General features: G+C 44.6%; 1 protein-coding gene across 3 annotated transcripts in view; it reads left to right on the forward strand.

Annotated features, from left to right (window-relative positions):
• The first annotated feature begins 751 nt into the window (after positions 1–751).
• The window catches only part of LOC146080240 (uncharacterized), a 108,613-nt gene continuing 87,610 nt past the window's right edge, over positions 752–21,754 (forward strand). For all 3 annotated transcript variants that reach the window (XM_083187277.1, XM_083187276.1, XM_083187278.1), the window contains exon 1: positions 752–1,060. In XM_083187277.1, the coding sequence (XP_083043403.1) occupies positions 1,051–1,060 (10 nt within the window). In that variant the 5' untranslated portion in view covers positions 752–1,050. The remainder of the gene's footprint in view (positions 1,061–21,754) is intronic.

Here is a 21,754-nt window from a genome sequence, read left to right on the forward strand (position 1 = left end):
GAACTACACATCCCAGCATGCCCTGCCACATTTTCATCAATCCAATATTTCAAATCTGTGGCAGGTCATGCTGGGAAGTGTAGTTCCACAACAGCTGCTGGGCCATGAGTTTGACGCCACTGATTTACATTGAATCATTATCATCTTTCCCAGCACTGGTGATAAAACACAATGATCTATGGCTATATGCAGGTCTTATGGCCATTTATATGGAACCATGTGTAAAGCACAATAAATGAACAATCCCTGCCATGTATCAGTGACTTTTCTTTAGCAAGTATAGTATCGCTTACTAACTGATTGGGGCTCATCTACATTTGGATATAAGTAATTTTAGAAGATTCCTCTCAGATGTAGCAGTACACACCCACGCTTCTAGGTGCCACGTTCACAATCTCTCCATGCCCTTTGGAAGGAGCATGACACGACCCCTCAATGGGCGCTGTGCAAAATTCTACCACAAACTGTAATCTTCCTGAAACTAGTTTTTAGAAATAGGCAAGTATGCACTGAACACCTGTAGGCCACTCTAACCCTGCCCAGAGTGCCACCCACTTGTACACTGAATAGTCTACCACTTGGACCACCTGTGTGCTAGAATCACTTGCAACACCCCTATCATAAATAAATTAAGGGAAGGGGCAGTAGATAGAATAGTAGATCCATTGGCAGATGGATAAGAGGCAGAAGGTTCGCATGGGGTTAAATAGATGAGACTCTGCTCCTAATATGCAAGCACACTCGGGCCAGCCAGAAAGTGATGCGTCTATGCTGGCTGGGAAGCCACCATTCATTCCTCCTAAGCCTGAAAGTGAAAGTACTCAGCTGAGCAGCAGCAGCTCACAGACGGAAGTTCATATGGAACAGAGAAGCCCATAGGAGGGACGGGAGCCCTTGCCATGCCTATGCAATGTGCGCACCGCAGTAACTAGCTGTCAGTGCTGCTGGCTATGTGACCCTGGAACATGGACTCTGCAAGGCAGAAGCATTGCCACCGACACCATTCACCATGACAGCAACCCAGCGGCTCATGCAACCCCTCTCTAGACAATGTTAATGGGTAAGAAGAGTCCTTTGTTCCACGTGTGGGGGGTGATATAAAGGAATGTGCAGCATTCGGAGGCTCCAGGTACCTGTATCAGTAGAGCAACGTAGTCCATTATAATCCATAAACACGCGATTATTTAGTCGCAATGATAACGCATATGTTAGCGAGCGCAGCGTTCCAGGCGGTAGGGTTCCGTGCAGTGGCGGTGGCCTGGGCGCTCTCTCCCCGCAGCGCAGGGCGCATCTCCGCTACCGGCACAGCTCCTTCCAGCAGCGCAGCCCGGGCAGAATGAGTTTCTGCTATTTCCTCCTCGCTTTTTATCCTTTGTAAATCAGGGACTTTCCAATCTGTTCATTACGAAAGTGAACACTTTAACCAGCTGCCGGGAACAGGTTGGAGGGCTGGAAAATGGTAATTACACCTTAGCGAGATAAGAGAATGAGGATATAGGGTTCCTCAGGCATCTGCTATGTATGTGGGTACTGGGCATCTCCCAAGTGTTTCCTTGTGTCAATAAAGTTATCCTGGGCAACCTCTGCACTGTACTGATAGGCTTATATGGGCTTCATTATTAACTTTGGTACTTGTTTCCTAGCAGGGCGCCCACGATTTTGATCGTGGGCATCGTTAGTAAAAAAAAATCGCGTCGGTCGCGTCGCATGCTGATAAAAAATCGCATGCGATGCGACCGACGCGATTACCGCGATTTTACATAGGGAACAATGTTAAATGGCCCACAGACCCCAAATACCCACTCTGAAGTGTGAAATGCCCCCCCCCCCAATTGTTAACGCCACCCCACGATCAACGTCAACCTGAAGCGTGCCCACGAGGGGCAGCGGTACGCGTCCTCCGACCTTTTCATACCCCTACTATCCACTAGGGCGTGGAGTGAGAATAGCATAGTGTGGCGAGCGCAGCGAGCCACCGAGCCCGAAGCGTGGCGAGCGGACGCGGACACCTGTGAAGCCCGCAAGGGGATGTGGATACCTGTGAAGGTATCCGCGTCCCCTCGCGGGGCTCGCTGCGCTCGCCACGCTTCGGGCTCAGTGGCTCGCTGCGCTCGCCACACTATGCTATTCTCACTCCACGCCCTAGTGGATAGTAGGGGTATGAAAAGGTCGGAGGACACGTACCACCACCCCTTGCGGGCTCGCTGCGTTCGCCACGCTTCGGGTTGACGTTGATCGTGGAGTGGCGTTAACAATTGGGGGGGTGGGGGCATTTAACATTGTTCCCTATGTAAAATCGCGGTAATCGCGTAGGTCGCATCGCATGTCATTATAATGGCATGCGATGTACATGCGATGCCCGCGATGGGCGCCCTGCTAGGAAACAAGTACCTTAACTTTTTGTGCACATGCATTAACTGTATAACAGAATGTGTTATATGAATATGAATGATGAAAAAGGAGAGAGGTTACCCATTGTGTGCCATCTGTGCCAGAGACAAAGGTGTAGCGGTGGAGTTTCTTAAGTAGCGCAGAAAATTCCTTTATAATAACACATTTGCTTTATAATAACGCATTTTGCAGACCAATTAGAAGCTTGGCTTGAACCAGGCAGAGTAAACTCACACTTTCTTTTCGTTCATGAGGGTGAGAGACGTTAGGAAAAAAATCCTTATTAATTGTTAAAATGTCAGCAAATTTAGGCAAATGGAAGTTTCCAATTAGCTAAATTAGTCCAAAAATGATTATTAGGGTTTTTTATTTAAAAAAAGGGCTCAGATTACCCCAAAGCAACTTTTTTGTTGCTTTATGCACCCCATTTAAATCTAAATAATAATTGCTATTTACATTTTACAAAGTACACCTTAAACATTTATTTTTTTAAATGAGCCATTTAACCTCATTTAGAACTCACCAGCACTTTCCTAGGTCACCCCACTTTTTCATGCACTTTTCTCACTGTGCATTTGGCAGACAGTTCACAAACCCCCACAGCGAGTACGGTGAATAAGCCTGTTTTTTAAAGTAGATTGGATAATTCTCGGGAGAGGGCACCTAAATGGATTGATTATATGTTTATGTGTTTGGGAAATGTTAATACTCTGTTGTAGGTAACATGTATGTAGATTATGTGATGTCTTTATTTGTGCTAATTATATGGTTGCAACTATGGGGTATATTTAGTTGAACAGACAGCCGTTTTCGACATGTATAGATCGGAAGGGGTTCCAATCTATTCAATGCTAGCTGTTGTGGATTGATGGTAGTAGGTAACATGTATGTAGATTATGTGATGTCTTTATTTGTGCTAATTATATGGTTGCAACTATGGGGTATATTTAGTTGAACAGACAGCCGTTTTCGACATGTATACATCGGAAGGGGTTCCAATCTATTCAATGCTAGCTGTTGTGGATTGATGGTATAGCCGCTAATCCACCTGCTTTTGACGGAAACACAGCCAAAACCGAAAGAGATGCCAGATTGAGTCAGGGTGGATGGCGCGGGTGAGCAGCAGCTTACACAGTGCCGTCTCCCGTACCCACCCGCCGCACTCACCTGTTCCGCCGCTGGGCCAGATGAGAGCAGCTCACCTGGCCCTGTCCCGGCTCCCACCACCTCACAGGCTATTGTGCCCCCTCCCGCCGCTACACTCACCCGGTCCCTGTGCCGGCCAGATGGGCATCAATCAGCGGCCAGGCCGCTGCATTGAGTAATGGATGCCAGATCCATTCCCTCAAAAGAATTTCGGAATGGATCCGGCATCAATCCACTATATACAGTACCTATAGCTTGCCAGGGGTGTGTTGCTTCACTTACACTTTACAAATCTCCAGCTACAAGACAGCAGGTGATTTGAACACATCTGACAATTTATTTGGAATTCTTCAGGTCCTAGGCTGTAGCATATAACTTTTTGAGGTATTTTATCTAACAGATAAGGGGTGGGATGTTCTAACATCCGCTGCCCTGTATCGTCCACCTTCACCGGTCACCCCATTCCTAATAACCGCACATGCTCTAACATATGCGATTAGTAACACAAGGGACAGCTCTTGCGATAAGAGCTGTCCCTTGCGATGCGGCTCTGGGTCTGAGACCCGAGATTACGTCTGCACATGCGCAGAACGCCAGAACCAGCCGCAGAGCATGCTGGGAGGGATCTGTGACGGATCCCTCACACAGCGCTGGTACAAAATGTCAACATGGTCAAAAGTCCGACCGTGCTTAAAGTTGACAGGTTTAAAATGTTAGCAGATTCATATTGTTCACATGACAATGGTTGCTAAGCTTTCGTGTCTTCTTACTTTGTATGTTTTTTATAAAGGTAGTGGTTAAAGTAGTGGTTAATTCATTAGATTGTGTTCTGTTCTTAACAGCTAATAAAGACAGAGTTGTTTTATAGTACAATGCACTTCTTTTATTACACCAATGATTACTTTGTCCTTGTTCTTATCCTGGGAGTTGACAAATGTAATAGTAAATAGAGTATGTGGCAGAGAATAATGATATAACTATTTTATCAAAATTGCTTATTAATTAACTTCTGGAAACCTTAATGGTGCCTGCCGCAGTCATCGGCTGTGGTACCATTTTATTATTACCCTCTTCATACATTTGTGGGCCACTTAATCACCCAAGAATAGAAGCTTAAGCAGTTTTTCTAATAATTATGCCCTATAGACTATTAATTGACAATATTGGGGTTATAAATCCCAGGAGGACCAGCTGTGTTTATGCTCCAAATGTAAAAGGGCAATGATTTTGCTAACCATGTTTTGCCTGTAAAATCATTGTCCTTTTAAAATGTGGGCATACAGTAAACAGAGCATAATAAAGTCCAACACTTTTGACTAATGTTAAAAGGAGATATTTGATAGCTGTCCTGTTGAGGAATGATGAATTTACTTTGGTTTCCCTTTCACTCTCCATTAAATGTAAACAACTTGATCATTTGCAGAAAAATGTCTTGCCAAAAATGTTTGTTGCATTCCAGGGTCAGAATGTCCTCAACAGGAGGAATAAAGAAATAAATAAAGGTGCCAATATACTAAGCAATTCCCATGTAATTTGAGCTCTTTTCCTGCGATTGCGTCAATCAATCGCAGGAAAAAGATACCCAAATTGCACATGCGATGTGTGGCCGTGCACCTTGCACCGGAGCCAGCGCGTTGCACCAGCTGCAGAACCCATCTGCTGGATTGCTTCCAAGCTGGGCAGGCTTGGCAGGGATCACTTGCGATATTGCATTAGAAAGGACCGCATGCAATATACCGCATTAGATCATGCTGCCCAGGAAGGTCGTTGTACTGTATGGCCAGCCTTAAGGCCCCCATACACAAGGCTGACTTACCTGATTTCCCTGGCAGATGGCTCACATACAATTTGGCACTTGATATGAGCCATTTTTTCACATGTGATAAATCGCATGCAATTTACCACATGTAACTCCCAGGGAGCTGCAGATGGGGGGGGGGGGGGGGGAGGGGATGCTGAGAGTGGGGCTGACTGAGCCGAGAGCTAGGTGGAGGGAGCTGGGCTGCAGGAGAATACAAAAATTAAAATCCCATACAATTGAATGGACAGCCACTGATTGGCAGCCGCCTATTTATTTGTATATATATTATTTTAATTCGCCCGCCTGGCTTTCGGTGTCCCCTTTGGACCGATTTCACCTGATTTCTTGTCCCGATCTGCCGGAATTGGGTGAAATTGGGACCAAATTGCATAATGTATGAGGGCCTTAAGAGTTTTAGGATTTAGAGACTCCATTTATTTCATAATTTGTTACTGGTCTGTTAAGAATGTATTTATGGCTCTTACATATAGCAATGACAAGTTCTTTATCACTTACTATAAATGATAATGTTTTTTTTACTGCAACATTTGATTCAGAGAAGGGAGTGGAGATATTTCAGATTTCTCCAGTGATGCCCTTACATTGTGTAAATATAACTTCCCCATACAATGGTATAGTGAAAGCCTTTCAAAAAGTTTTTTTTCTGTTTGTGTTTAAAGAATAGTTACACCATCTGCATATGTCGTAATGAAACTTGTTACAGGAGAAAATTGATGAAGACTTCTGTCTTCCTGCCTCCTCCCTGTCATTTCCCCATCGCTCCGCCACCTTCCAAACCAAGTACAGTGTTGGGAAGTGGATCTGAGGAGTGTGAATAGGATAGGCGATTCCTTGTGTACACACCGTTTCATTCTTTCTCCTTAGAGGGGTGGCTGTTGAACTTATCAAAATTTTGGCAGCCCCTCATGTCTTAAGATGAAATGTTCATTGTTCGGGTGATAGTGTAATACTTTATAATATATTTTCTTTTAATGAAACATTTGTGTCAAGACTGGAAAGGTATAAAATCTGAAATGATCCTGTATAATAAAAAGCTAGCAGTGCTTTTCGCCTTTATGGGAGGAATTTAAGTGTTTTGTACACCAGCGGCCACTAGATTTTTTTCATTGAAACCGACTTGTTCATACTTTACCATCCCAGTGGACATGGGGGGTAGCGCAGTGCGACACCATGACCGAAGCATGGCGAGTGCAGGGAGCCATGCGAAGGGACACAATTCACTCACACGGGGTTCAATATGAAAAACTTGTGTCTACTTTTTGACCTGTCTATATTTTAAATTTCGGTATTTTGACCGTAGGTCAACTGTTGTCAGCTTCGGCACTGCCCGACTCCCTCCCCTCCGCCACGCCCCCTCCTCCCCCCTCCCCTCCGGGTTTTCTATTGAAGTCCCCGGTGCATGCTTATGACAAGCCGGCTGCCGGGGACGAGGTGCGGGTGCGCAGGTCCGGGCAGCCACTGATTGACAGTTCAGCTGCGCTGCCTGGACCCAGGGAGGCAGTGGTGTTTTTTTTTTTTTTTTTAAGGGAGCGCTCCATATAAAAACCTCACCCAGTGGGGAGCACTCCCCCCCAAAAAAACCCACTACTGAAGGGGTTAATCTACAAAATTACAGGGTAATGGCCTAGCTAATGCAGCGCTAAATTCTCTAAGAACCCTGGGATTAATACCTGGTCCCGGTGGTTTGTTTCTTTTAATCTAGGTGAGTCAGTTTCAGAGAAATTGGCATCTAATAATGCGGCATTAACAATGTTGATGCTGTTACTGCGTTCCCCCGCACCCTCCTCTCTTGTAAACACTGATGAGGTTCCTCTGCATTTGCTTTATTATCACTGATCCCCCGTGTCCTCTTTGGTTATGGTATAAAACATCTACAGTGTCTAGGTCTACAATCATATGGTCGACAGGGTCCAAAGTTCAACAGGGTCAAAAGGTCAATAGGTAAAAGGTTAAAAGGTCGGCATGATTTTTTAAATGTTTTTAGGGTGTCTTTGTCGACATAGGTCAACATGGACACTGTCTAAGTGTACCACGTCCCCTCGCATGGCTCACCATGCTTCGGGCTCGCCACAATATTTTATTCTCCCTCCACCCCCTAGTGCAGGACAGGCCAACCTGTGGCTCTCCAGATGTTGTGAAACTACAAATCCCAGCATGCCTTGCCACAGTTGTAACACTCCCTTATAGCAAAACTGTGGCAAGGCATGATGGGATTTGTAGTTTGACGACATCTGGAGAGCCACAGGTTGGCCAGGCCTGCCCTAGTGGATGGTAGGGTATGAAATACCACCTGTCAGCACATCTCGGCTGAAAATTTTGTAAAACAATGCATGTCGACCATTTGTCCATGTCGACCTTTTGACTGTTGACCTTTCGATCCTGTCAACCTTTTGATTGTCGACCATTAGTGGTCGACCATATGACTGTCTATCATGAGTCAGTCTATGATCAGTCCGGATACCGTCACTTTTTATGGGTCCAGTATTGTCTTTTTTTAACCCTTTGCCTTGTAGTTACCTGGGTGTGATTTGTTACCATTTTTAATTATTGGGACTACCTCTTAAAACATTGTTTAGGATTGCGCTGGCTTTCTAAAACAATTTTCCTTTCATTATCCCTTTTTTGCTGCTCTGATTTCCTTTTTTACAAATTCTATTACACCCCTTGTATAAGCGGAATGCCTCCTTCTTACCATTTGACTTGTACAGTTTGAATGCTCTCTTTTTCTCCATTACCTTCCTTGCGGCCAGATGTAGATGTATCAAGCTTCAAAAGTGATAAAATAGAGAGTGATAAACAACCAGCCAATCAGCTCTGCTATTTTTCAAACCAGTTGGGAGCTGACAGTTAGGAGCTGATTGGCTGGCTGTTTATCGCTCTCCATTTTATCACTTTTTGAAGCTTGATACATCTGGCCCTTACTCTTGTACATTGCTTTAGACCTAATACTCTTTCCTTTTATTATTCACTAGTTAAAAGTCTGTCAAAATGACAGCTTCAACAATGTACGTTCATTTTTACTGTAACCATTTTTACTTTCTTTCTTTGAGCTGTGACAGTTTTTACCCCACCCCCAGTTACTATCTGCTCCTACCGCCAATCTCTGTCTTCACAGCTCCCCCTCTCTATATCCAGCAAGTTTGAAACAGATCAGTGTTCCTGCAAAAATTGCTTTCACTTTTTGTTATGACATCTTTTAGCACAAAAATTAGTAATTTGGTCCGTTGAGTGGCATCTAGTGGTCACTGGCGGTACTTCACCTCATAGAGGTGAGGAGTAGTTAGCCTTTTATGTATCTATAGATACGAATAAACTTGTAAGAAAAAGTATCCAGTATCTCTTAGGCTTTTAACATCTCATCAGTGTTCTTCCCCTTGTATAATTCTTCCCAATCTATGTCCCTCAGTGCCTGTCTGAGCATGTCAAAATTGTCTTTCCTGAAGTTTAATGTTTTAGGGCAGGATGTACTATTGGAAAAATTGCGGTAAAACCCTCATTTTCAGGGGTTTTACCGCATTTTCAAATGTCTTCGCCTATGGGCTTCTATTGCCGCCCGCTGCAGACACCGACAGGCTGTGGCAGGGCTGCAATGTATTTTAATGTATTCCGCCCCTTAGTAGGTCCCTTATACTGATGTTTATCTAATGTGACTATATGATGATCACTGTTATCCAGGTGTTCTCTTGCTGTTGTATTTGATATTATGTCTACATTATTTGTTAGTCCAAAATAGCCTACCTCTAGTTTGTTCCTCCACTGATTGATACATATAAAGATCCTTCAGTATGTTCAGGAACCTAGCTGAAGTACAGGCTTTGTTTTTCCAGTTAATGGGCCAGATTTTCTAAGCTTCAAAAGTAATAAAATGGAGAGTGTTAAACAGCCAGTCAATCAGCTCCTACCTGCCATGTCACAGACTGTGTTTGAAAAATATCTGACAGTAGCTGATTGGCTGGCTGTTTATCACTCTCCCTTTTATCACTTTTGAAGCTTAGAGAATCTGGCCCTATGTCTGGACTAGCGACCCGACCCTACTTCGCACTATTACATGGCCGCGCGCCACGTACCTCCTCGCATTATATACTGTCGCGTGAGTGGCACATGTCAATGATAAACTTGGTTAACTACTGTAAAACCATTATTGCTCAGCTCCTATACAGGATAAGCCGATGGTTAATACACATAAACCTTCCTCGTTACCTGCACTACATACAGTAATAGTGAAACATGCACAAAAATTTGTCCAGCGGTTTGTGAGACTAGCGCTTACAGACAGATGCGCTTCCGTGGCTTTCTTTTATACTATGTAAAGGTAATTGAAGTCTCCCATAATAAGAACTTGGCCCAGTTCAGCTGCCTTTTTAATTTGTTGTAAGAGTTTCTCCTCATCGGACCCGTTTGTCTGGAGATTTGTAACCTGTCTGTCAATAACTTATTTGAATTATTACTACTGCTTCATATCGCCACCCATAAAGCCACAGTGGTGTCACCTCTACCCCCATGTGACACCAAATCTTCAAATCATGTGTGGAATGTAATCAGAATATCAGAAAGTAAAAGATTTTGTTAGTCTTCCCTTTTTTTTTTTTTTTTAAAGCTGCAATCAATTACATGGCAAAACCAACCTGGTTTTGCCTTGAAATTGATTGCCGCTTTAAAAAAAAAAAAAAGGGAAGACTCTCAAAATCTCTCACATTCTGATTCTCACACCCAATTATATTCTACCACATGTCTTTATAGTCCTTGCTTTGTGCACTGGGGCAAAGTCTTGTTGGAAAAGAAAAGGAAAAAAATAGTAGCACTAAACATTGATAAATTAAAAAATATATATAATTTTACACATACAAATAAATTAATATAAATGACTTTGGAGAACAGGCACCTATAGTACTTTTGCTAATTTAGAGTGTGATGTTAAGGATCCATTCCTATTGATATTGCCATGGGGGTCATTGTGCAAAGATATCCGGAAAAGAGGCTCTATTTTGTAGAAACAAGTGTATAGTTACCACAGTAGGTGTCCACTGGAGGAATTAATCCCGTTTGGATTGCATAGCAGCGATAGCCTTCAGATCTTTTGATAAAGCTGTACTTGGCTACAGCGAAACGCGTCAGCCAAGAGCATCCGGCCACCTAACTGCTACCTACCTTGTTATTTGGATCCAGACCAGCCGCCACCGGAATCTACCATCTTAAACCGTAGTTCACGGAAATTATTTCTCTGAAGGGTGGAATTTATCAATGTTTAGCGCTACTATAAATTTTTCTTTTTTGTATCTTGTTAAAGGGACTTCTCACTCCCTTTTTAGTGGCAGCTTTGCGACACATCTTAGCGCCCGATTGTGTTGTTTTTACAACCACTTCCATATATTTGAAATAAAAAAGGGCCTTTCCAAAACTGTTTCCACAAAGATGGAAGCATAGCATTGTTCAAAATGCCTTGGTATACTGAATCATTAAGGGGTGTATTCTGTAAGCTGTGACAGCGAGCAGTGCTGCCTGCTCGCTGTCACAGCTCGCAGATTTAATATTCAAATGACCGCCCTGCATACGCTGTTTCCCCCTCGCTAGGTTTTTGGAGCAAAGGGGAAACGGTGTATGCGGACGCTAAACCAGCGAGGCTTGAGGCTAAATGCAGCGGGCTCCCTGCATTAGCCGCAAGCCTTGCTGTTTGGGGGAATCCTCGCTGTCCTCTGATGGAGGATTTTCACTGGTGCGTTGAATAGGGTTAGCGGGCGGTGCGGGGGTTAAACGGGGAGGATAGCTTGTTTTCGTTGATCCCAGCTGTTTAACACCCCTCGCTGGCTGAATTGAATACACCACGAAGATTGCCCATCACCAGAGGCGTAGGGAGGGCGGAGCCACCCGAGCTCTTGCTCCGGGCGCCGATTGGTCGAATGGCGCCGCCGGCCCGCCCCCCCTCCGCAAAAATGATCCCTGCACAAGATGATCTGTACTAACGGCGGGCAGCGTGCGCCGGCAGCTGCCCTGCCCGGCGCCTGCCCCCTGCCCAGCTGCCCTGGCCTGCTCGCCCGGTCCCTGACGCTTAGGGCGGCTGACAGTGACTCACTCCGTCCAACCTAATTGCTGCTGCTGCTGCTGCTGCTGCTCGGACCGGCTTCCGGGCAGCGCAGCGCAGCAGCACTCAGACTCATCAGAGTCGCCTGCCTCGGCTCTCACTCCCTCCTCCGTCATCAGCCACAGCCATCCCAAGCGCTGATGAGGAGAAAGTTTCTGCTGCTGCCGCCCTGCTATCATTATTCAAGGTGGATTTCTTTATTTTTTTTTTTACAGCTAATTAATGATGGGGTTTAACTTGGGGTTTGGGTGATTCGTGTGTCCTGGGGGAGGGGAGGAGGGGGTGCAAAGTGAATCTCTCTGGCATCTGCTGCTAACGTGCTGTGCTGTATATATATTTATTTATTTACAGCTGTCAGCATCTTATATAGAGCAGCAGATTCCGTTACAGTGTCTTATATAGCGCAGCAGAATCCGTTACAGTGTCTTATATAGCGCAGCAGAATCCGTTACAGTGTCTTATATAGCGCAGAAGAATCCGTTACAGTGTCTAATATAGCGCAGCAGATTCCGGTACAGTGTCTTATATAGCGCAGCAGATTCCGTTACAGTGTCTTATATAGCGCAGCAGATTCCGTTACAGCGTCTTATATAGCGCAGCAGATTCCGTTACAGTGTCTTATACAGTATAGTGCAGCAGATTCCGTTACAGTGTCTTATATAGTGCAGCAGATTCCATTACAGCGTCTTAAATAGCGCAGCAGATTCCGTTACAGTGTCTTATATAGCGCAGCAGATTCCGTTACAGCGTCTTATATAGCGCAGCAGATTCCATTACAGTGTCTTATATAGCGCAGCAGATTCCATTACAGTGTCTTATATAGCGCAGCAGATTCCGTTACAGTGTCTTATATAGCGCGGCAGATTCCGTTACAGCGTCTTATATAGCGCAGCAGATTCCGTTACACTGTCTTATATAGCGCAGCAGATTCCGTTACACTGTCTTATATAGCGCAGCAGAGTCCGTTACAGCGTCTTATGTAGCGCAGCAGAATCTGTTACAGTGTCTTATATAGCGCAGCAGAATCCGTTACAGTGTATTATATAGCGCAGCAGATTCCGTTACAGCGCCTTATATAGCGCAGCAGGTTCTGCTACAGTGTCTTATATAGCACAGCAGATTCCGTTACAGCGTCTTATATAGCACAGCAGATTCCGTTACAGCGTCTTATATAGCGCAGCAGATTCCGTTACACTGTCTTATATAGCGCAGCAGATTCCGTTACAGTGTCTTATATAGCGCAGCAGATTCCGTTACACTGTCTTATATAGCGCAGCAGATTCCGTTACAGTGTCTCATATAGCGCAGCAGATTCCGTTACAGTGTCTTATATAGCGCAGCAGATTCCGTTACAGTGTCTCATATAGCGCAGCAGATTCCGTTACAGTGTCTTATATAGCGCAGCAGATTCCGTTAGTGTCTTATATAGCGCAGCAGATTCCGTTACAGTGTCTTATATAGCGCAGCAGATTCAGTTACAGTGTATTATATAGCGCAGCAGATTCCGTTACAGCGTCTTATATAGCACAGCAGATTCCGTTACAGCGTCTAATATAGCGCAGCAGATTCCGTTACACTGTCTTATATAGCGCAGCAGATTCCGTTACAGTGTCTCATATAGCGCAGCAGATTCCGTTACAGTGTCTTATATAGCGCAGCAGATTCCGTTACAGTGTCTCATATAGCGCAGCAGATTCCGTTACAGTGTCTTATATAGCGCAGCAGATTCCGTTACAGTGTCTTATATAGCGCAGCAGATTCCGTTAGTGTCTTATATAGCGCAGCAGATTCCGTTACAGTGTCTTATATAGCGCAGCAGATTCAGTTACAGTGTATTATATAGCGCAGCAGATTCCGTTACAGCGTCTTATATAGCGCAGCAGATGCCGTTACGGTGTCTTATATATTGCAGCAGATTCCGTTACACTGTCTTATATAGCGCAGCAGATTCTGTTACAGTGTCTTATATAGCACAGCAGATTCCGTTACAGTGTCTTATATAGTGTATTATTTTTTGAATTTTTCTTTTCAAATGTAACATGCAAACACATATTAGCCACGCCCCCAATTCATTACCGGGGTAGGGGGGCACGAAATATGCCCTTGCTCCGAGCACCATGGCACCTAGCTACACCGCTGCCCATCACTGGAGATAAACCCTGAAAAACAGCCCCATACCATTATCCCTCCTCCACCATACATCACAGTTGGCATAATGCAGTCAGGCATGTAACGTTCACAAGGCATCTTCCAAACCCAGACTGCACGATTCGTCATTCCACTGAACACTTTTCCATTGTCCAGTGTCGCATGCTTTGCACAATGCTTGGCATTGGAATGAGTGATGTGAGCTTTGCATGCTGCTGCTCGGCCATGGAATCTCACTGCCGCACAGTTTTTGTGCTTACATTAAAGCCGGTGGAATTTTGGAACTCTTCGGCTATGGAATCAGCAGAGCTTTGGTGAATCTTGTGAACCATGTTCCTTAGCAGTTGCTGACCCTGCTTTGTGATTCTACATGGACTTCAACTTTGTGGCTGAGTTACTTTTGTTTTTAAACGCTTCCACTTTCTAATAATATCACTTACAGTTGACTGTGGAATATCCAGCAGGGATAAAATTCACGAACCATCTTGCAAAGGTGGCATCCTATCCCAGTACCAGGCAAGGTGGCATCCTATCCCAGTACCAGGCAAGGTGGCATCCTATCCCAGTACCAGGCAAGGTGGCATCCTATCCCAGTACCATGTAAAGGTGGCATCCTATCTCAGTACCATGCAAAGGTGGCATCCTATCCCAGTACCATGCAAAGGTGGCATCCTATCCCAGTACCAACCTCTCAGTCACTGAGGTCTTCAGAACAACCCATTTTGTATCACACATGTTTGTAGGGATAGACTCACAAAGAACAGAAATCAATAAAATCCTAGAATCTGGTGACAAGTCCACTTTGAATAATGTAATACTTGTGATACTTTTGATCATTTAATGGGGGAAATTTACTATGATGGGAGATCTTTTTCACATGGGAGGTTTGGTACTCTTTACCTAGCACGGCGCCCACGATGTCCATCGCGGTCATCGGGGGTAAAAAATCGCGGCCATCGCATGCACTAAAAAAACGGGTGCGACGCGATGCCCGCGATTTTCCATAGGGATCAATGTTAAAAGTGTGATTGGACGCGAATTTACTGTTCAATGCCTCAATGCCCGCGATTTTTCCATAGGAAACAATGTTAAATGGGCCACAGAGCCCTAATAGTCCCCCTGAAGTCTGAAATGGCCCCCACAATTGTTAACGCCACCCCACGATCAATGTGAACCCGAAGCGTAGCGAGCGACCTTTTCATACCCCCACTATCCACGTCGGCGTGGAGTTGAGAATAGAATAGTGTGGCGAGCGCAGCGAGCCACCGAGCCCGAAGCGTGGCGAGCGCACGCGGATACCTGTGAAGCCCGCGAAGGGACGCGTTTACCTGTGAAGGTATCCGCGTGCGCTCGCCACGCTTCGGGCTCGGTGGCTCGCTGCGCTCGCCACACTATTCTATTCCCAACTCCACGCCGACGTGGATAGTGGGGGTATGAAAAGGTCGGAGGACGCGTACCGTCGCCCCTCGCGGGCTCGCTGCGCTCGCCACGCTTCGGGTACACGTTGATCGTGGGGTGGCGTTAACAATTGTGGGGGCCATTTCAGACTTCAGGGGGACTATTTTGCTCTGTGGCCCATTTAACATTGTTTCCTATGGAAAAATCGCGGGCATTGAGGCATTGAACAGTAAAATCGCGTCCAATCACACTTTTAACATTGTTCCCTATGGGAAATCGCGGGCATCGCGTCGCACCCGTTTTTTAGTGCATTTGATGGCCGCGATGGGCGCCGTGCTAGGTAAAGAGTACCGGAGGTTTCTATGGTTTCAGAATCTACTTTATTTAGCACCTTCTAGTAAAATTTAACCCATTGAATCTAAAGGCAGAAAATGACCCCAGCAACTATTATATGTTTGTGCTGGCTATACATGAGCAGATCTGATTGGTCGGCTGGCCACTGAACAGCCAGGCAGAGGCATGTGGCCATTGTATTATACAAGCAGATCCTGGGGGTGGATGAACTGTTGCGATGCAGATAGTCAGTGACTGCATACAACTGACTGCTGATGTTATCTACTAACTGGATCAACCAGTGTGTCTGGTAAATATCACCTCTATCAAATTGTCAAGCATAACAGCAGCTATAAGCATTGGGTGATGGGTGGTGTTCACAGCATGCTGTGTACATGTGCTGAATGTCCTAGTTACCGTATTTCACTGTCTATAGCAGGGATGCCCATAGACAGACCTCAGGGAAACCTAATGTTAGGCATGCATCAAGCATTAAACTTTGCATGCATGCAAATCACAAAGTACATCTTTCCTGGGCAGCACTGTCCTTTTGGGATGATTGGACTTCTGGTTTTATGACCCAGAGTCCTGTCTGCCCATGCACTGACTGACGCATGTTCTGCAGGGGTTGCTGGGATTGATCAGATTACATCTCTCTCTGGGAAGGAATATGAAAAGTAGCCCATAGGTTTCAGTTTGCATCAAAGTACTAAAATGTTTTTCTTTCCGGAGCTTGGTGCATATGCGATGGCCAAACTCACAAAAATTGCATTTATGGAGGTTTGACTGCAAAACCAGCAATGATGCATCACACCAGATATGTTTTTCAGGACTCCTCTCTGGCTGTTTTATTATGTGTGTGTTAGGCACCAGGTGTCTGCTGGTCGCCAGTTGGCTGGGCGGCTGAGGACTGCAGGGAGGGGAGCTGTGCCGGAGCCGCCGCTGGGAGATGGTTCTCCGGCGGAAGTTGAAGGCCGGCAGTCGCCTGGTGGCGGTCCTCTGCAGCCGCTCTCAGCATCATAGGCAAGTGGCGCCTGACGTCACGCGCCAGGTCTCCTCCTGATTGGGCATCCCGGGTTTAAGCTTTCCCGTGGCCTTCTGCTCGGCGCCAGTGATTCTCTGTGCGTCTGGTCTCTGCCATCGATCTTATTTTCAGCCCTCCTGATCCGGCCGGTGCTCCTTGTATCCTGTATTGTGTTACAGCCTGACATTATTATTATAATTTTATTTATAAGGCGCCACAAGTGTTTCACAGCGCCATACAAAGGAACAATACAGGGAGACAAAACTTGGCATAACATTGAATAAAGTAGAGTACAAATAAAGAGCACCACAGTTCAATACACATTACAGCTTAAATATAAGTAGTGAGGACTCAATCAACATACAACTAGAGGCTTGAGGCCAATGATGGAGATGGGTATGCAGACGAAGATGGTCACTGAGTGTTTGAGTATAGGAGAGCTGTGAGTGAAATGTGAAGAGAAGAGGGCTTTGACAACAGGAGGAAAGAGGGCCCTGCTCGGAGGAGCTTACAATCTAGTAGACATGGGATTAAGTGCTGGTTCTATCTGTTTTCCATCTGTGTGGAGTTATGATCCCCCTTATTTATACTTCCGGGGGTTCAGCCCCCTATGGGTCATTTTGTATTGTATTAACCCCTTCATGCATTGTTGCATTTATATCATTAGCCAGGATATACTGTGTTTAACATCTGTTCGTATTTCTGCAGTCATTAAGGGATGGTGTGAGGAATTACTTACATAACCTCTTCTTGTATTATTACATTCCCGGTAGTTCAGTGGAAGATAGCTCCAGAGTTCTTCCACTCAACTACCTGGAGTTACTGACTCAAGTAGGGGTCATAAGGTGGGTGATGAGCGCTAAAAGGATAGACAAGAGGATAGTATAGATAAAAGATAAGAAAAAACACCTGTAAAAATAAAATGGTTAAATGAAATGTAAACAGCTCTTTTGAAAAGTTGCTGAAAAGTCCGTGGGGGCTGCTATGCTAACCCTACCTCTAAGCCCGGGAAACGGGTGGGAGATTGGGGTCTCTGCGGCTAGATGTTTAAACGCCGTATTCTCCGTCTCCGTCTGTCGGGTGACGTCACCTAACGCCGTAGTGATCGGCGGGTGCCGTGGCGGCTCGAATTTGCTTGTAGAGGAGGAGGCATGCAGGGGGAGACCCACGGTGTAGTCTTCAACGCGTTTCGTGCTCTTGCAGCACTTTTTCAAGAATGATTAGTTAGCGTTTAACCCCATATATACATTGAAACCAGCTACCATGCGGTTCCCACTCTTTTTATGATCATTTCCGTTTTTTTAATAAAGTTTAAAAAAAAAAAAAAAAAAAAGTTTTTTACAAATAAAAATGCCAGAATAAACGCTAACTAATCATTCTTGAAAAAGTGCTGCAAGAGCACGAAACGCGTTGAAGACTACACCGTGGGTCTCCCCCTGCATGCCTCCTCCTCTACAAGCAAATTCGAGCCGCCACGGCACCCGCCGATCACTACGGCGTTAGGTGACGTCACCCGACAGACGGAGACGGAGAATACGGCGTTTAAACATCTAGCCACAGAGACCCCAATCTCCCACCCGCTCCCCGGGATTAGAGGTAGGGTTAGCATAGCAGCCCCCACGGACTTTTCAGCAACTTTTGAAAAGAGCTGTTTACATTTCATTTAACCATTTTATTTGTACAGGTGTTTTTTCTTATCTTTTATCTATACTATCCTCTTGTCTATCCTTTTAGCGCTCATCACCCACCTTATTGCTAAAAAAGAAATTTCTTTATTGAGCTGCTTCCCCCTTGTTTTTAGCGCAGTGTCAACTCCCATATATCAAGTAGGGGTCACTTTAGGTAAAACTGTTACATTGGCCTGCTGGAGGATCCCTTCCCGTGGAGGACAGCTGTGCCACATTTTGTTTTGTTACCCATTTTTATAGGTTTTAGTTAGCTCTCCCCGTGTCTGCTCAGGGGGTGTTGGGCAACTTGTCTCCCCAAAAGGCCTGGTGGCACCGCAGTTGGGGCGGACCTAATTTGCCCCTTCAAACATAGCTATTATGGGTGAAGTCTAGCTTTGCAGGTGCTCATTAATCTCTGGAGGGATTAACTGAGTTAGGGGTGGTACAGTGGCCTGTCCTTTCCCAACATATTCCTGCCCAGGAGTTCCTGAGAATCCTGACAGTGTGGGCATGTCTCTCGCATAAATAAAACTGAGACATGCCAAGACATTTGTGTACCTAAATAGTATGAAAATACCATGATGACTTTGGGGGGTATTCATTTATCGTGGTAAAATCATTGGGAATGATGAAACATTTTCCCAATACTTATTAGGCCCCATTAAGAGGAACGAAGTAGGAATTAAATTGTACTGTCTATGAAATCTTACAAAAAATACATAACTGTATTCCAGTAGTTGTCTACCCCCCTCTCTCTCTCTCTCTCTCTCTCTCTCTCTCTCTCTCTCTCTCTCTCTCTCTCTCTCTCTCTCTCTCTCTCTCTCTCTCTCAATTTATAAGCACACACTGCCAGTTATTCAGTGATTGAATGATTGTTTCTACATTGATTTCCTCTGTAGCTAGATTTCATCACTTTTTATGTATTCCTAATGTTGGTGGTTGCTAGGGAGGGTGCATTGTTGCATAGTTTTTGAACTTTATTTTTTATTTTTTGCATAATAATGTTTTGAAGATATAGTGAGGAATTAATTTTGCCATGGAACTATATGTCCCTGGTTTAATGTCTGGAGCTGATTGATTAGCAGCCTGCTTTCTTGCATAGGAAGCACCACAACTTATACACAGTAACCCATAGATTCCAGGTCAGGTGCCCAAAGCGATGAGTTAACCATTTGTGGGCAGCCATGGTAAACCCCAATAGCCGTGCTTACTGTAGATTTCTGTTCACACCACAGAAGGATTGCTCTTGTAGGTTTACCAGAGCCAATAAACCCACAGTAAGTGATTTGAGTCATTGAATTCATATCTGGGTGATGGTGAAGAAAATATATGATTACAATTGCTATTCAGTATTATTTAATAAATGATTAATTGATAAGCCTTTTGTTTTCTTAATTATTTCACTGAATAAAGGCATTCACAACATAGTCTACTATATGGAAATGTTGTGAACATTCTGCTGCTGAATATTATGCACCTGGATTCCAATAAATACCTATGGTTCCTCCACGGGCAGGATGTGCGTCACGTGGATGTTTCCATACACTGTATGTCATACTACTACATAAGCATCTGCTTTCCCATATCTGCATTAGGCCCCTGTATGGCTCATCTCCCATAGTATAACCTTTGTAGTGCGCCCAATTATGGCTGCCTGATCTGGTACATTTGTGGATGGGATGAAAAATACATGGACCTGACTGTCTTATTGGTACCCTACATTTACAATGCGATAATCCCATTTTGTGTCATTTCTTCTAGGGGTAACCTATTCCACCCAGGGTAATCCTACACAGTGTGCCCAAGATGGCTGCCTCACTTGGTACCTACAAACACTACATTGTGCCTACTGTGCTGGCAAGGTTTTCTCTTATGTCTGTGTGACTTATCTATTGCTGTACTACCTAAATCCTATGTATTATGTGCATTGTTTTGATGTCTGTAAAGGGCCTTGAGTCCTGTTGGAGGAAGTGCACTATATAAATAAAATTGAATTACTATTAATTGATTACACATCAAAAAGTGTATTATGGGAAATTACCATGCATTAACTAGCAGTATTTAGTCTGTATATATACATAGATCTATCTATATATATCCATATATTTGTCTTATTATGATCGGCAGCTCCTTTCACAAACACCCGGATTCGTGGGGTCAATCAATCTACAAGAAAACATAGGAGCACTCCATAGTGCAGTATCCAAAGCAAATGTGTATTGTTTAAAAGGCTTTTAAGAACAGATAAAAGCAATGGGTCACGTACCACAACTGACGGTTGCCACAACCGCAGTGTATTTCAGCGTATGTTATGTGGATCTCACAGATGGTTGGAGTGGTTGCACTCAAACAGCAGGACTACGCTAGGCCACGACTGTCATGATTGGATGCCATCTTGTCATGAGCGACCGCCATTTTTACGCCAGAAGGAGCGTAATTGTACCACGCCATTCTGCCCTAATTGTAAATGTAATGGAGAAAGTGACCTGCCTTTGCCCTGGATGGTTGGGAGGACTGGGGGGTGAAGCAGGAAGGCAGATGGGATCTCTTTCATTTGAAGTCCATGCTCTGTTTACAATACTGTTTCTGATATGGTGTGCAATCTACTCATCCTGTATTTTTATGTGGGTAAAAAGGTTATTCCAACAACCCTTGCCCATCTGTTTGAAACTCAACAGGAAAGCAGAGGTTATCTCTCTTCACCCCTGCATCTATAAAACTTGTACTGAAGTCCAGGGTCTCTGGCAAATGTCTTCCCAGACCAGAAGAGATGTCAGAAAAGCAATTCCCTTAGACCTCTAGAATGACACCTTATTTGAGATAAGAATTAGGAGGCTCCAGGGGGTGATTGAATGGCTAAATTGCTAAGCCTCAAAAGAGAAGTCAATTAGCCAGCCCCTGGGTATATCCTCAGGAAACCCCTGGACAAGGAAGATTCCTGAGGTGGGGGCTGTGATTGTGTGTGTTTTTGCCAATCTTAAAAGTGTGTGTCTCACAAGACATTTTGTTCATTTTCCTTGGGATGATACGGGTCCGATACCTGTCTCTGAAATGATCCAATATCCGGAGAGATTTCCACTCCAAACCCCGCTTCATGCTGTGTGTCCTTGAAGTGGTTTGTTTCTTTATTCCCATTTTGTTTTATTTTGAAACTGTTTTTACGTTTGACTTACCTATTAATCATATATCTTGTAACTTATGTTTCTGTAATATACTGTAAGCCTTGTAGTGTTTTCACTTAATTAAAAAGTCATAATTAGTTCTGGTATCTGCTGTTTTCCAGCCCAAGCCTCTGACGAATTCGCCAGGGCGCTACCCTGTAACTCATAATTTGGTGTGTCGGCAGAATCAAAGCTGTCGCGGACTAAGTCCAAAAAGCTTACTTTGATTGGTGGCAAGCGGAATCGTGGTGAAATACGCATACGCTTGGGATACTCAGTAGAAGTGTCACGTGGCCGCGATTCTCAGATTGTCGTATCTGGGGAATCGCCGACTAGGGTCGTGACAAACTGGTGGCCAGCGGTGGGGATATTTCAAAAAGCAATTTTTGTTTTTTATTTGGATAACTTAAGTGAATACATTTCACCAGATACCAAAACTCAAGGCTTATGTAGTAGTGTAAGTCACCGTAAAAGCATTTTCTGTTCCCCATCCCTGTTTTATTATTTTGGAGAAGTAACTGCAGCAGAATGGCAGCTACTTATAAGGAGGCACAGATTAAGTGGAGATTGACCTGTGACTCTATG

Source organism: Crinia signifera, chromosome 5 (assembly GCF_055691185.1).
Source record: "Crinia signifera chromosome 5, ASM5569118v1, whole genome shotgun sequence".
NCBI classification, from domain to species: Eukaryota; Metazoa; Chordata; class Amphibia; order Anura; family Myobatrachidae; genus Crinia; species Crinia signifera.